Here is a 15,491-nt window from a genome sequence, read left to right as displayed (position 1 = left end):
CATTCACATGCAGCCCCCCCTTGTACTTCAGCAGCCTGCTTCTAAATTTGGAAAGCACCTCCATTTCGCTTTACCCATCCAGTTACATAATATCTAGGGGAATGTTCTGCTTCTTTCTTTGTCTCTGCATTCCTGTCTGTGTTTGACGTGCCAGTATAAAAAGCCCAGGCTCGCCCAAACTAAACACAGTTACAGACAAGTTGAACTGATTTAGCTGTAAGTGCAATTAGTTTGAACATACTACAACAATCACGTTACAGTGTCCACAGTGTGACATTCAAAGTCTCTCTTTCATATATTCCTCTTTTCATTGTCCCCTCTCTTTCTCTTTTTCTCTTCCCTCTCTCTCTCTTTCTTCCTCTCTCCCTCTCTCATTCTTTCTCTCTCTCATGCATCATCTCCTGGCCCTTAGCGAAAGCTGCTGCTGCACTCATGCAATTATCATAATTACCAACGACTCTGCAGTGTGCTTCTGCTGAGTATGCGCACACACTCACTCAAACACAAACACACACACCATTACGTTGGTAGGCTGTGCATCGCGCTCAAAGGACCTGCTCCCAATTCACTTAAGAACAATGAAAGAATGTTGTTTTGCATGCACAACAAATGCAAATGATTCCATAAATACATAAATAACACACATCCTGTTGAAATGAAAATGTCATAATGGTAGCTTCATGGGTGTCTATGTGTTTGTGTGTGTGTTAGGGAGATGGGGGGTTATTTAGAGACACTCCAGTACGCAAAAGTAGGCAACACATTAGGAGGTATGGCGCAATAAAGCAATGAGGACACATGCTGTTTTTGTCTGTTTGTTTGTTTGTTTTTTTTATCTTCACAAGATATGAAAGGATGTAGGAATGAAAAAAAGAATAGGAATGTACATATGGAAGCAGACCTTAGGTTACAACAAATGTCTGATGCTACCAAATGTTGAATCAGAACGGAATTTCCCACTTGGCTAAAGGACACGCTTGATATTCAGGCTTTTAGCAACAATTGATGATGGAAAGTCACATTTTCCATGTGTGCTTCTCACTTACAGAAACCACGGCCATCTGTGCAAGTCAGCATCGACGTGTACTGTATGTTCTCTGCCCTTGCGCTGACATATAGAGGGTGATATATGTGTTTGTTCTCTCTAGTCTGCTGTTCGGAAACCTGGCTGCCAGCAATCCTGATAAGCAGACTTTGCGGGGAGAAAAAAAGGATTGATGAGCTCTGTGTGGGTTAAATGTAGGCGGAGATGCAGTGAAATTGCTGAAGAACATTGGCTCCTTCTCCAATCTGTCAGCAGGATGAGCAATTCCAGGCCTCAGCAGCGGGAGAAAGGCCCAGAAGAACATTTACTGACCAAGGCTCAAGTGCTTTTAATTTAATTAAGAAAGGAACTTAGCTGACCTAGGGTGGGCCTCTGACTCTTCATGCTGCACTTGCTCACAAGCTCCTTCACTGACCTTCCCTCTTCTCCTCACCCCCTTACACACACACACACACACACACACACACATATATATACATACACACACACACACACACACAGATAGGAACAGAAGCGGAGATTTTAAGTCCAGGTAAATGCAGAACAACAAAGCATCTAAGGCATCAAACCATACCACATCTGAGCCATCTCTAAACCTACAAAGCAAACTTGGAGCACACACATTTATTTGTACAACTTTTAAGAGAGTTGTAACGTGAGAAATAAAAATTAACATGCCATTTTATCACATCTATACACCTAAAATATTACCTAATTTGGTTATATAGTATCCCAAGGCAATTAAATCCACAGCCCAACATAAAATGCATAATAAAAATGGGAGATGTTGTTTGCAGAGTAATTAAAAATGTACAAACCTCTGTGCAACAGTAGCTGCGTAAAGAAAAACATAAACATAAAATAAATACAAAACTGAAACATAAAGTAAGCACAGCACAAATAGCAAAGAAATTAAACCAAACTTTGACAGCAACATTGCCTCCGTGAAGCTTCAATGTGGGAGAGAACTGAATTAACGGAATTTCCTAAAGTAATCTGAAAAGTCCTAAATAAGTTTAGTCCAGTATGATCCAGTTTATTTCCAGGCTTGCATTCTTTTCTGAGGATTTTTTAAATAATTTTCAAATTGGGATACGGAATCTGTGCTGAGTCTCTTTAAAGCAGCCACAAATTCTTAAGAGAAAATGTTTTAATCAGCAGAAGAGGAGTATTCACAATACATGACCAAAGGTCAACCTTCCTACAACAAACAGTGCATCCCTAAAATGCAGCCGCTGCAAAAGGATTCATGAGACCTTTCCAGTGTGTTTAATCAATACCACCTTTTAACAGCAGTGGAGCTGCTAGATTATATGTAGATGCATGTATACAACAGAAGTTACAGGTTATTTTCATTTTTATTATTTTGCTGTTGTACTTTTCTGTGTTGCTTAATCAGGACCAGGAAGTGCATAGTGTGTCATCAGTGGCTGTTGTTGGATATGCATGGTCTCATTCTCACATGCTAACTTCTGTACAGACTAAATTCAAAATAGAGAACTGTGAGCTACAGCTACTGGCCTCATCCATGCATTGCTACTGTGGCATTATCATGGCTACAGGCCTCATCCCACATTGCCACTGTTACATTAGCACACTACTGGCCAGGGTTGTCCCACTTTGCTAATGCGGTATTAGCATGCTGTCTACGGGCCTCTTCCCATATCGTTACAGCACAGTCTACAGTGTACAACAGACATTGCTCATGGCCCAAATCACTCTTTAAGCCCTCCCACTGATTGATTCTGTGCTGCAAAGTAGAGTTGATTAACTGTGCTGATAAGACTTTACCGAGCCCGGTTTGTGGGCATTAAGTGCCAAACCATGTCAATGTGGAAAAGCCACCTGAATTATTACATTCCATGTTCAGTACCATTCTGCCCAGCATTCAAATAATGGCCTTTAACCCTGGTTTTCACTGGCAAAAGACAAGTTGCTCATATTACCCCAAGGTTCTCTCTGTCTTGTTGTGTTTGTGGCTGCTCACGGTGTCACACATGCACATATATCGTGCACATATGCATCTAATCACTCTTCTTGGTCGAGTCCAGAACCATACTTCTATGGATATGAATGAAGTATGGTAGAAATCAAATGTTCACAGAGCTGATGGTGGAGATCTCAGACTCCTGTGCCTGTGATTGGTTTAAAGAATTTGTTTGGCTAATCAGATGTACAATGCCACTTCACAGTGTCATAATTAATTAGCATAAAGCTGAGAAAATCTCAACTCTGATTGTTGCTTGTCACTACACACTACAAATCGCACATACCTGGTCGCATGCCAGTGTAAATGCATGGTGACACTGTAGGGCCCGCTCCTAAGAACCTATTCAGTTATGTTTATGTGGACACTGCAGAAGGAACTCAAAGGTGATTTCTCCATGGAACGCACTGAGCTCCCCTCCCTCCTGCCAGCCCTTTTTCTTTTTCATGAGTGAACAAAATAGTTTTTCATGCTGGAACATAACTCTCAGGAGCTCATAGCACAGACAAAGCTCTATTTCTCTAAAGAAGAACTCTGCGAGCAAAAACATATCAGAAATATTGATTGTATTGTGCTTTTGCTCATTTCTAAGACAGGCTGAAACAATCTGAAAGGACAAATTGTGTGTGAGTGTGTGTGTGTGTGTGTGTGTGCGCACGCTCGTTTGTCTGCTGTGGTATGTCCATTTCTGAGGGAGAGCGAGGACAGTAGCAGAAAGATGAACACACAGATGGTGCTGTAATGCCTCACAGGCACACTCTACATGGTACTTTTCCACCTTCCTCCCACACCAGAATCTCACGCGCATGCAAACACACATACACACACACACACACACAGACTTTTTTATTTCTCTAGACAGCAGAGGGCCACAAGCAATTAAAAACAGAGGGTATTCAGGCATCACAGGATTCTAATATGCATGTCCGTTTCCTGCTGTTTCAGACACTGTAATTCATATTGAACTCCGATATATCAGGTGTCTCTTAAATCACACAACAATACCACCATACCTGCAGGTCAAAGGTCAATTGAAAACAAGCTGCTCAATATTTTTGAGTTGCCAGTTGTCTAGAAATGGAAATCGAGCTCTGAACATGAAGAGCAATTTTTAGAATTCCATAAATTCTTAGCACCAATTTGTCAATTTATTGGATATATGTGCTGCCCCTGGTACGAGTCACCCATAAAGACATTGGCTTTCTTTTTATCCATTACTTTTTATCAGAAAAGATAAAACAGTGCAGGCTCAAACAGGTGCTAACCAGTTTGGTCTCAGTCGGGGACATATAATGGTAATCCATTTATTAATGGTAATAAAGACCCCCAGAGCAGAGGTATGACCGAAGCTTATACGCATTTAAAGAATAATGCATATTAAATATAAAAAATACATTAAGAGTGAAATTAAACCGTTATTTACACTTAAAAATAACGGTATGCGCCAATCAGCCATAACATTAGCATCACTGAGAAAAATTATATATATTTTTAGTTATTAGTGTTATCTTTATCTACAGTGGATCTTGTCAAGAAATGAAACTATTATGCAGCAAGTGAACAGTCAATTCCAGAAGGTGGTGTGTTAAAAACAGACACAGAGGTATACATAAGAATTTAAGTCACTTTGACCAAGGTCAGATTGTAATGGTTATACAACTCAGAGTATCTCATTGTGGAGTTGGACACTGACCCTTTTTAAATAGTCAGTTTAGTTGTAGGCATGGGAATAGTTTATCTATAGATAAATAAAAATATTTTTTTGTGTTTGTTTTTTTTATGTAATTTTGTCATGTATTTATTTTTAGATGTTTGCATAATTTTTCAAATGTATTTTTACATTTTATCTCTGCTTAATACTATGTTCTCTAAAGATGAGATCAGTTGCTGCACTTTATTGACCATTTGTAAGAAAAATTACTTTTTGGTTTAATAGCCAATTATCAAAATACTTTGTACAGGACAGTACAGTGAAAGTTAGCAGAATGTGCCATCATTTGTAATTCTTCTTCCACCATGGTGACTGAGGTTTCATTAGTGAGATTTAATCATAGTAATATTATAATCTAGTGTTTTCCGGCTAGTTTGTAAGCTAATGCTAGCAAGCTACCAAGCCTGCTAATTATGCTAGCATATGTTAGCTAAGTTAGCTAGCTAGCCTAGGAGCTTGGACAGATTATAAGAGAAACTCAAACAGTTCCAGTACTATAGGTTAAGTTTATTCAGAGCCTGTTAACATCTGTTTTCTCCATTAGACAAAATAATTATTAAAAAATAACCTATTTCAAGATTTCTTGGAAAACTAGCATTAACTAATGCCTGTTTTTTCAGTTCATAGTGTGCTAGATTAGCTAGCTAGCTAGGTTAGTTTAACTCACATTAGCTGGAATTTCTGCCATCAATGACAACTTTTTCTTCACTTTTAAGGGTGAGTACATTGTATTTTTAATGAAAAAACAGCTAAATAATATTCTGCTCATTTTTATTTTCAAGATATTAAAAGCATTTAGTCACAATGATATCAGTAACTATTGAATAACCTAGCGTTAGCTAACTTACACTAGCTACCAAATTAAATTATCTGCTAGAGTTACAGATGACAAACATGTAAATAGTTAATTACAGTTTGTTTATATCATATTTCTATTGACCAAAATACATTTTATACTCACGTTATATATGTCTGTAGCCTATGCAGAAGATGAGAAGTGGTTTTCTGAAAAAAAAGGGATGTAATTTAATATAAATACGTATAAATAAGTAGTCTACAGATATTTTGGCCACTAATGTGAAAAAGATACACAGAAGAAGGAAACACTTTTATTTCACTATTGCTTTATTTTTAACAATCAATGCCACAAAATAATAGAAATCATTACACTTTAATGGATTGATTAATTATAATGATAATATCTTCAAAATTTCATTTCTTTTTATTTTTTTATTTTGATAAAAGTCAATGATGAAAGGAAAGTCTACTTAAACAGTCCAAACAGTCCCATGTTCCCATGAGTTGTCTTGTCTAGAATTGTCATTTTGTGAGTGAGTGCGTGTTTGTGTGTGTGTGTAAGAGAGAGAGAGAGAGAGAGAGAGATAGAAAGAGGGAGAGAGGAAACAGACATAGTATTGTTGTTTTCCTCTCACTGCTGTTCCACTGTGTGAATAGGAGGCGGATGCTGCTTGGCTTCTTGTCATCTCCTTCTCCTGCACAACACCTCGCTTCGCTATGTGGTTGCCTTGTTTTCCGCTGATAATCGGCAAGGGTGCTGCATTTACATCATCTTCAGCCCAGTCCTTCAGGACTTCACAGTGTCCATGTTTTAGCTCTGTTCCAGCTCCCTTCACACCTGAGCCAGGTAAACAACTGCTGTGGAACTGCGATTAGGTTGCTCAGGTGTGTTTGGAGCTGGAATAGGAATTTGCGGGCCAACTCTGGGTCCTTGAGGACTTTGGCTGAGAACCCCTGGTTGATTTCATTTTTACACACCTGCACTGAAGGACGTCAGATGAGAAGGTCATGTGGAGAGAGGAAGAGATTTAAAGAGAGTGTTTAGCAAATGTGTGTTTCTGTGAAAGACAAAAAAACGAAGCAAACGGTGGGAGTAGAGGATTAAAGTGTGTTAGAGATTAGAAATTTGATGTTCATGTAATTGTTTCGCAAGATGCTTTGAGAAAAAAAATGAATGGAAAGACCTACTGTAAAGATAGTGGACTGATTAAGAGCAACTTTGCTGAGGAACATTTCCTAATTTATTGCTCTGTTTCTCCTCATTGCCCATGGGCACTCTGTAAGTCTTAAAATCATTAGTATTGGAGCCATATGGGAGTACTCAGATTTTAAACTTTTATAACGGATCAATAAACAGTAATCTACAGTCCACAGGGTAATATAAAAGGAAACTTGAAATAGCATGCCCCACAAATCAATGTACAAAGAATGAAGAAGTATTTATGGCTTTTTGTCATTTTGCCTACAGGAATCTATAATCCCCTTCCAGTCAATGCTCCCCCTCTTTCTTTGTGTGCTTGCTTTATCATTGATTAGCCACTAAGGCAGCTTTGTTTTTCTCTTTCCCCTCCAGATCACCAAGCAGCAGCTTCAGACCACCAAGGATCGCTTTGAGTCTTTCCTCAAAGGGGACACTCAGATTGTGGCAGACGAGGCCTTCATCAATGCAGTTCAGAGCTACTTTGAGGTACAGAAGCGTCCATACATTCAGTCAAAGAAAAACAACACAAAACACTCTCTTATCATTTACTTTCCATTTCAGTGCTAATCAGGGTCAGTTTACTTTTGCATTTTAAATGATTTCACTTAATCGCTGGAACAACACTTTGATAAGGAAATGCAGTAAAATGTTCTAATAATCTGTGAAAACAAATTCCTACTTGCCCTCTTTGATGGCAACATTGATAGGCCCTCAAAAGATACACGACGTAAAAAAAAAAACAATGCAGCCTCCTGAGTATTTTACAACGTGCTTAGAAATGCATTTAATTTTGTTATCTCATAGCAGATGTCACATTATAGAATACACTGTGGTGATGACATGTCTTTGTATAAGTAAATTAGCATTGAGATGAGAGTCCTAAACAACCCTCAAGGGACATTTAAAAGGCTGTTTTTAGCTTAGAGCAGACACACAAACACACATTGAGGACACACACAGTGAGGACATTTCCATGCTAATGGCCTTACTGATAAAGTATTATTGTGGTAAGGTCATCATGTCATTCTGCTCTGTTGCTATGGTTTGGGCCTCAGTGGATGCTAATTAGCTTGTTCTGCTAAATACAAGGCAAAATCACAGACCAAGTCTCTGGAACCATGAATCAGCCGTTGGTTAGAAATGAAAATGCTGAGCCACCCTTATTAACTTCATCAATATGCTACCAAAATGGTAGCGTCGTCGTTGTTGAGGAATTAGAAGCATTATGCATAAGGGAAGTTTAATGTATTAATATAATCTTGATGGATGAAATGTATTACCATAATACATGAATAATATGAGCTGCAAGAAAGGACTAATCTACATATGCAATAAAGGAGAAATGATGTAGCTTGTATTTTTCATTTTTTGATGTACTAAGAAGGGCACAGGCACAGTCAAGTGGTAGCCTATTGCTGCATTCCAAAGCCTAGGGTCCAGATGAGGTGGGTTGAATTTTTGGTAATACTTTTGTCATAGTTGGCTTTTCCAAAGCAGAGGCCCCTCATATACAGCCTAAAATGCAAATTACATTTAGATCTATTTTGAAGATGCAACTAGTGTATCATAAGAGGCGTGGATCTGTTTTTCTCTTTAAAGCTTCTTTGTGACAACTTTTGTTGTAATAAGAGCTATAGAAATTGAATTGAATTGAATTGAATTGAATTGAATTGTTTCTTTTCAGACCCTTAGGTCCCCCAGCCCTTATTTCGCTTTTCCTTTATTAACCACTCATCTATTAGCATTGAGCAATGGGATGCATGCATCTTCATATGTGGTCACAGGTGCACATAAGCAGTGCAATCCAAAGTTAAACCTATTATTTAGTGGTAAGGAAGTATTGATAACAAATGAGGAGTTATCTAAACTAATTGATGAAAGAGATACCTAATTACTGTTTCAAATGAGGCTTCTGTCCATGTATTTTTATGTATATTTGCAATCTATAGATCTAGAGTGTACAGTTTTCAGTAGTAATGCACAACACAAGATACATATGTATATATACAAACATACATACACACAGCCATATTATCTCTACAGTACAATAAAGAAAATGGGCCAGGCAGCCACAAACACATTTAATTTAACAATAAGATGGAACAATAAGTAGTTAGGCCATAACCAGCCATATATGATTAGTTATTCCCTCACCCAGCATATTTGTATGCATGTTTTTAGCACACTAAGCAAGTAATTCTTGAATGGAATGGACAAGGAGGCATCTAACAGAATAGTAAACCTTGGTTAAAGGTGTTTCTTTTTGTCCACACAGTCTGTTAAAATACTCTTGCAATGTAAAATCTAGCCAGAAAATTAAGCAGAAAAACAAAGAGGAACAGTACAACCTTAAATATAACTCATTGTGTAATTCTCAGAAGTGTTTTAAGATGAAAGTTTCATTCTCATGTACAGAGCTGATTGAAATGCAATATAATTCACTGGATTTAATTCACTGAAAGGAAACCTTGCTATTGTTGGGTTGAATGCCAATTAACATCACACAGTAAAAGGACGTCTTGTCTACACACTGCACTTTGCTGATGGTAAAGTTACAGAACTCTGATTCTAAAGTTTCATCCACTATCACAACGACAACACATCCTGTGACCTTGAGAGCTCTATGCTTTCAGTTCTCACCATAAGTCAACTTTCTTGTGCTCATGTGCTCCTTGTGACCATGCATATAGTCGTAATCCTGGTTGTAAAACTCCCCATTGCGGTCTCCATAATCAAACAACTTAGGCCAGTTCCAGGGTCATGTTTGCCCAGAACCTTGGACCCAGTTACACAACAGTTCATTTTCAGAGTGGTTTGTCACTGTATGTGCAGGTAGAGAGAGAGAAGCTCATGGGAAATCGACGTCTGGATTGGAACCAGACAGCAATTTAGAGCCCCATCCATCTTCCTGAACAGAGCAGTGGAGAGGGCCTTTAAAAGCAAGGAAAAGCAGCTGCCAAGCAGCTCTACCCGACCCTCCAAATGTAGAGAAACAACATAAATCACATTTTACTCCTACCTCCATAAAACTCACTTTGAAACATAGGTCTGGGTGGGGGGCTGGGCTGGAGTTTGGATCTTAGTTAGACCCCTCACACTATACTCCACTGCTACTGCAGCATGACCAGAGAAGAAATCACACTATTTTATCAGCCTGCTTTCAGTAGGGACAAATGGTTTGAATAATTCAGAGAGAAAGTGGAAAGAGAAATGGCAAATTTGTGGTCTTGTGAATGCAGCTTTTCTGCCCACACTGGCCCTATCATTTCAAAGCTGTGAAATTTTAAAGTTTCCATTTCTTCCTTTGTCTGTAATGACCTTGCTATATTATTGTATTATATCACTATAGATGGAGGTTTCTCCGTCATATTGTAGAATATTAAAACATCAGAAATAATTTCCCCAAGCAGACTGGAATTGGTTTCATTTTGATTGAAATCGTTATGGATATTGACTCAAGTTTACTTTCCAGAGCACTGTTGGAAAAAGTGTGCAGGTAAACTAATCATTACTAAATCATTAGTTTAGTCATTTTTCTCTAACATTCATCATATAGGGTGATTAGCTGTTTAAATATGTATGTATCGTGTTAGGCAAGGTGGCTGGGAATTAGAGGGGTGCATGATGTATACCATGATGTAGAGCGAGAGCCACGAGCCAGAGCCAAAGCCTTGATAGGTGTGGAAGTGTTTTTTTATAATGGCAACATTGTTTCTTTTTAGTGTTTGGATAATATATATGCTAATAGCTCATATCATTTTTGGACCATGTTTGGATCCATAAAAAAACATGCTTATAGAGATATGTGAGCATGAATATTTTTATAGGTCTAAAGAATAGTCACTTGGTGTAAAGGTTCTTACTTATTTAAAAAACAAACTCTATTACAAACTACACACTTCTGTGTATTGGCAAGAATACAGGGTTTAAGATTGAGTATATTCAAATATATCGCCATACTGTAAACAAGATGATATATTGTGATTGTTTAAATCAATAGTAAAAAATAAAAATAAAAAAAAAATCTTAGAAAAAGAAGATTTTTCTATTTATGCAATCAGGACAGTGGTATCTAAAAGAAGAGTACAACATAAGACATAATGAGCAACATTGACTTCATTCTTTATATGTAAATTAATAATTAAAAATCATTGAAATAAATTAATAAATAATAAAAAATCAATACAGTACAGTATTTTCTTATACCTTTATTACAGAAATGGTTACCTAATGGAACCAATAGGTGGTTCTTCTTTGGCATTGCTCGAAGAAACATTTTAAGAACCTGTCTGTATCCACAACCATATACAATGCATGTAACATGTACTCTATACTAAAGACCACTCTTTGTATACATTGCGCTCATAGGTGTTTCTGAAGAGTGATCGTGTGGCTAAGATGGTCCAGACTGGAGGTTTCTCTGCTGTGGACTGTCGTGAAGTGTTCAAGCGGCACATCGAGAAGCGCGTTCGTAGTCTGCCTGAGATCGACGGCTTGAGCAAAGAGACGGTGCTGAGCTCCTGGATGGCCAAGTTTGACACCATCTACCGCGGGGACGAGGACCCACGAAAGGCACAGCAGCGCATGACAGCTAGTGCTGCTTCTGAGCTCATTCTCAGCAAAGACCAGCTTTACGAGATGTTCCAGCAGATACTTGGCATCAAGAAATTCGAGCACCAGCTGCTGTACCAAGCCTGCCAGGTAAGGGCTCTCTTACAACCACAAAGCAGGAGCAGGAGAATGAGAAGATAGCAAATGGACAAACATTTTAGATAGAACATTGTACATTGTAGACTTATAATTTTCCCTTATATTATTTAACCAGTTTCACAGGGATGAGCTATTAGCACTGAAGTAGAATATGATAAAAAAAATAACTTTTGCTTAATTGCTTAATAAATAACTGGCAAAAGCCTCATAAACATATCTGTAAATATGCAGAACACATTATAGCCATATTTATTAAGCAATATGATATTTGATCATAATTCACTATAATCTGTGTTTATAATGGGTAATACACCAGTGCCAAGAAAGAAACTCAGTCCTAGCTTGCATAGAGTGTTATGACTTATAAACACACACTATCATCCTTACTTTTATCCACATATATTAATAAATATTCATTAATAAAGTATCGTAACATGTACACTCCCTTATTCTGGGAATTGATTAATGTTAATAATAGATATATGATATAACATATTGTAAACAGTGTATGCTGCATTATGATTACAATTTAAAATGTGCAAATATGTATAGACATGTTTTAATGTCTTATAAACACATTATAATGTAAAATGAATGTAGTTATAAAGCATTTATAGAAAGTGTTACCACATATTGTGTGTAAATATGTAAAAGTGAGGTAAATTTGACACTGCAATGCAACAGAAATGGTTTCAGAAACTTTCAGCTGTCCAGAGCAATGTTTTTTCACCTGTACTGTGGAGGAAAAAAGCAATAGAGCAGCTGTGTTGGTGCTTTACATCAATGACACTATGATTGCCTTAAAACCAATCAAACCAGTCAAGGCTTTCTTTCCAATTAGGTTACTTTTTGGTCTTGTGGACACACAGTATTTATATATGAATCATGACTCATTAATAACTTTCTATTAACAATAACTGACCTATGTAGTTTGTTTTATTCCTCCTCTTTAATTGCAAAGTGGGATATCTTGTGGGACCTTGACCAATAATCAATTCTCAATCTCATCCAAAATCAAGACTGTTGTTTACACAGTTTTAACAAAATCATAAGTTTTCCACCATTTCCCTTGAACAGTCAGAGAAATATACAGGGTGAAATCTCATAAATTATTTTTTTTTTTTAGCAAACCAAAGAATATATCATCTGTCTTCCCATCTTTCTGCTGGCCGTCTATTCATCCTTTTATCCATCCATATGCTTGTTTGTTCTTTCATTCTTTTTGTTTCCCCCATCCATTTATTTGCTCATCTGTTCATTTGTTTATCTATTCATTAGTTTATTTGTTCATTTGCTTGCTTAAATCATTTGTCCATCCATTAGTCCAACCAGCATTTCCAGCATTTCCAGCATATAGGACTTTCCTGTGTGTCAGTCTTTCCCCCCTTGGTTTTGCGCATCACCCTGTTCTACATAAAATTACAAACAAAGAAAATTACTCAATATATCTCAATTAAACAAGCTTTATATTCTCGCGATAGTGAAACATTCATGAAGGATGTCACTGAGTTCATAAACCATCATTTCTGCTCTGAACAAGTTTTACCGAACTTGAAGTGAGCTCTGTGAATATTAAGCACACGGGTGCTAATGTTCTTCCAAGGCCATGATTAGAAGCCTTGTCACGAGGCGATTAAGCAAGAAGCAGAAAGAAATTTACATCTCCTCATCAGTTTAATGCATTTGAGAGCCCTCTATGCCCGTGCATGCACTCATAATATGTGTGCCCTTGGACTCTGTTAAGTACTGTAATGTGATGATCACGGTAAATGTGATGCCGCTTGCCACCAGTCGCAACTGCATTCAAAAACTTGTAAAAAGCTTTTAAAAACTGCATTTAAAAACTGATTTTAATAACTATACTCAAAAACTGCTGTTTTTAAAAACTGTGGCTTTTTAAACTGTGGCTAATATTTTAAACCGATACTTGATGATATATTTATTGCATGCTGGAAAAGAACCAAGCAATGCTGGCCACTCTACTACGATTGGCCAACAGTGGTCGTGGCACTTTAAAATTCATTGCTTTATTCTTATTTTTATTTATGTTTTAGTTTTAAAGTTATACCAAGATGTCTAGTCTCTTTATATATGTATATATTATAAATGTATATATCGGCTTTGGCATCAGGATCAGCAGATATGTATATGTATAATATTGAATATCGGTACCCCTGCATCCTTAAATATATAGATTTTTTATAATACTATTATAAACTTATATGTATGTTTTGTATCAGGGAACTTAACTACAAACAGTAAACTGGTTGTTTCTCTGCTCTTACTTGCTGGACCCTAAAAGTTAAAAGTGAATTATTAGAAAATCTGAATGGCAATTGAATTGTGCACCGGCAATTGTGAATTCAGTTTTTTATATTTTATATAAATATTATATAATTTTTATATTTAGTTTCAGGTACAGATGCCTACACAAATTTTATATCTGTCTTCATTCTCCAGCTCTCCTTCTTTGTTCCAGTTGTGATTGAGATCTCATCTGAGCCCCCAGTCTTTATATTTCTCTGAGAATTACTCTCTGCCATTCCATCTCTCTCTCTCTCTCTCTTTCTCTCGCTCTCTGTCTCGCTCTCTCTCTCTCTCGCTCTCTCTCTGTCTCTTTCTCTCTCTCTCGCTCTCTGTCTCTTTCTCTCTCTCTCTATCTTTCTCTCTCTGTATCTCCCACTTTGTCTCTCTCTTTCTCTGTCTCTCTCTTTGTCTCTCTCTCTCTCTCTTTCTCTTTTTCTCTCTCACTCTCTCTCTCTCTCACACACTCTTTCTCAGACACTCACACTCTCTCAGTCTCTGTTCTTTGAAGATAGCTAACCCACTTTTCCCTTGCTGCTGGCTCAGACTTCAGGGTCAGGAATTAGCATAGAGTCTTCACACAGACGTCTCCCAGATTTCCAAACAGAATCAATAAACAAAGACACAGTGCATCGTGTTTAGTCTGTTTAGCACTTTAGAGGTTAATTGCACTTAGAAGCTTTGACAGCTGCTCTGTCACAGTGCTGCGTGGCAAGTTCAAAGAACAGTTTAAAGACTTAACGGTAACACTTTATAATACTGTTCCATAGTTAATAGGTAACTAAGCAGGAACTAAGCAGTAACTAATTAATAGTGCTGCATTAACACCTAAATATTTTCTATTAACTACCAGGGAGTACTGAATAATTACTCAGTAGATAGTACTGAACTAATGATTATAATAGTTCACTATTAACTCCACAATAATTACTGAGACTTACATATCTCTCGGAGAACTACTTACTAATGATGTCTTCTTTATAATAACTACTTATTAATTACTGCTCAAATCAACATTAACTACTGAAAACCCTTACATGCCACCTGGGGAACTATAGATCTAAATCAGGCATATTTGAGTTAAATGCATAATAATTGAAAGCATTTTTGTATTAAGCAAGTGACACCATTTGTAGTAGTGGTAACCTTAATTACCTTATTATCCTCAGTTCCTTCCAAATATTAGCAACATATAGTAAAATACTACAGTGTGTATTACTCTGCTTAACCATCATTTTTGGAAGAAAAAAAACAACATTATAACGTAATATTATTGCATAGAAGACATTGATGAAAGTTCTCCAGAAGGCATCTAAGACTCTAAGAATGACTGTAAGACTGTAATAATGTAACAATCATTGCTTTAATACTAGGTATCAGCCTTATAAAAGTGCATCTTCAGCCTTTGCAGTCTCACAGAGATTTATTTTACTGCGCATTATTAGGGTAATTACGGTAATTTCGCAGCGGACGCAGCTCTCCTGGTCCTTCGTGTAAATTCTCTGCTGTGCTGATGCTGCTGATGGAGGAGGATTAAGAGAGACTCTGCTGCTTTCATATTTCTGTATTTGATTGAAAATAAACTAGTAATCAAGATATTGAGATCTTTTCCAGCTGATTTTACCCCCGGATCAGAGGAGGACTCTTTGTGGGTTGTTAAACAGTTTTAGGATGTGTGTTAGCTAGCTAAGTTAGCTAAGTTGTGTGTGTAGTTAGCGTTAGCCAGCTAAGTTAG

At 37.2% G+C, this 15,491-nt stretch overlaps 1 protein-coding gene across 10 annotated transcripts in view; it reads left to right on the top strand.

Moving 5' to 3' along the window:
* Positions 1–15,491, top strand: part of cadpsb (Ca2+-dependent activator protein for secretion b) — a 102,482-nt gene that overhangs the window by 19,701 nt on the left and 67,290 nt on the right. For 8 of the 10 annotated variants that reach the window (XM_007254365.4, XM_049479758.1, XM_049479761.1 and 5 more), the window contains exons 2-3: positions 7,115–7,228; positions 11,111–11,443. In XM_007254365.4, the coding sequence (XP_007254427.2) occupies positions 7,115–7,228; positions 11,111–11,443 (447 nt within the window). Of the gene's footprint in view, positions 1–5,314; positions 5,461–6,367; positions 6,389–7,114; positions 7,229–11,110; positions 11,444–15,491 lie in introns of those variants that run through there. The other 2 variants (XM_049479759.1, XM_049479760.1) reach the window with 2 other exon arrangements.

This window comes from Astyanax mexicanus, chromosome 5 (genome assembly GCF_023375975.1).
Source record: "Astyanax mexicanus isolate ESR-SI-001 chromosome 5, AstMex3_surface, whole genome shotgun sequence".
In the NCBI taxonomy this organism is placed as follows: Eukaryota; Metazoa; Chordata; class Actinopteri; order Characiformes; family Acestrorhamphidae; genus Astyanax; species Astyanax mexicanus.
This window is presented reverse-complemented; position numbering and strand designations above follow the sequence as displayed.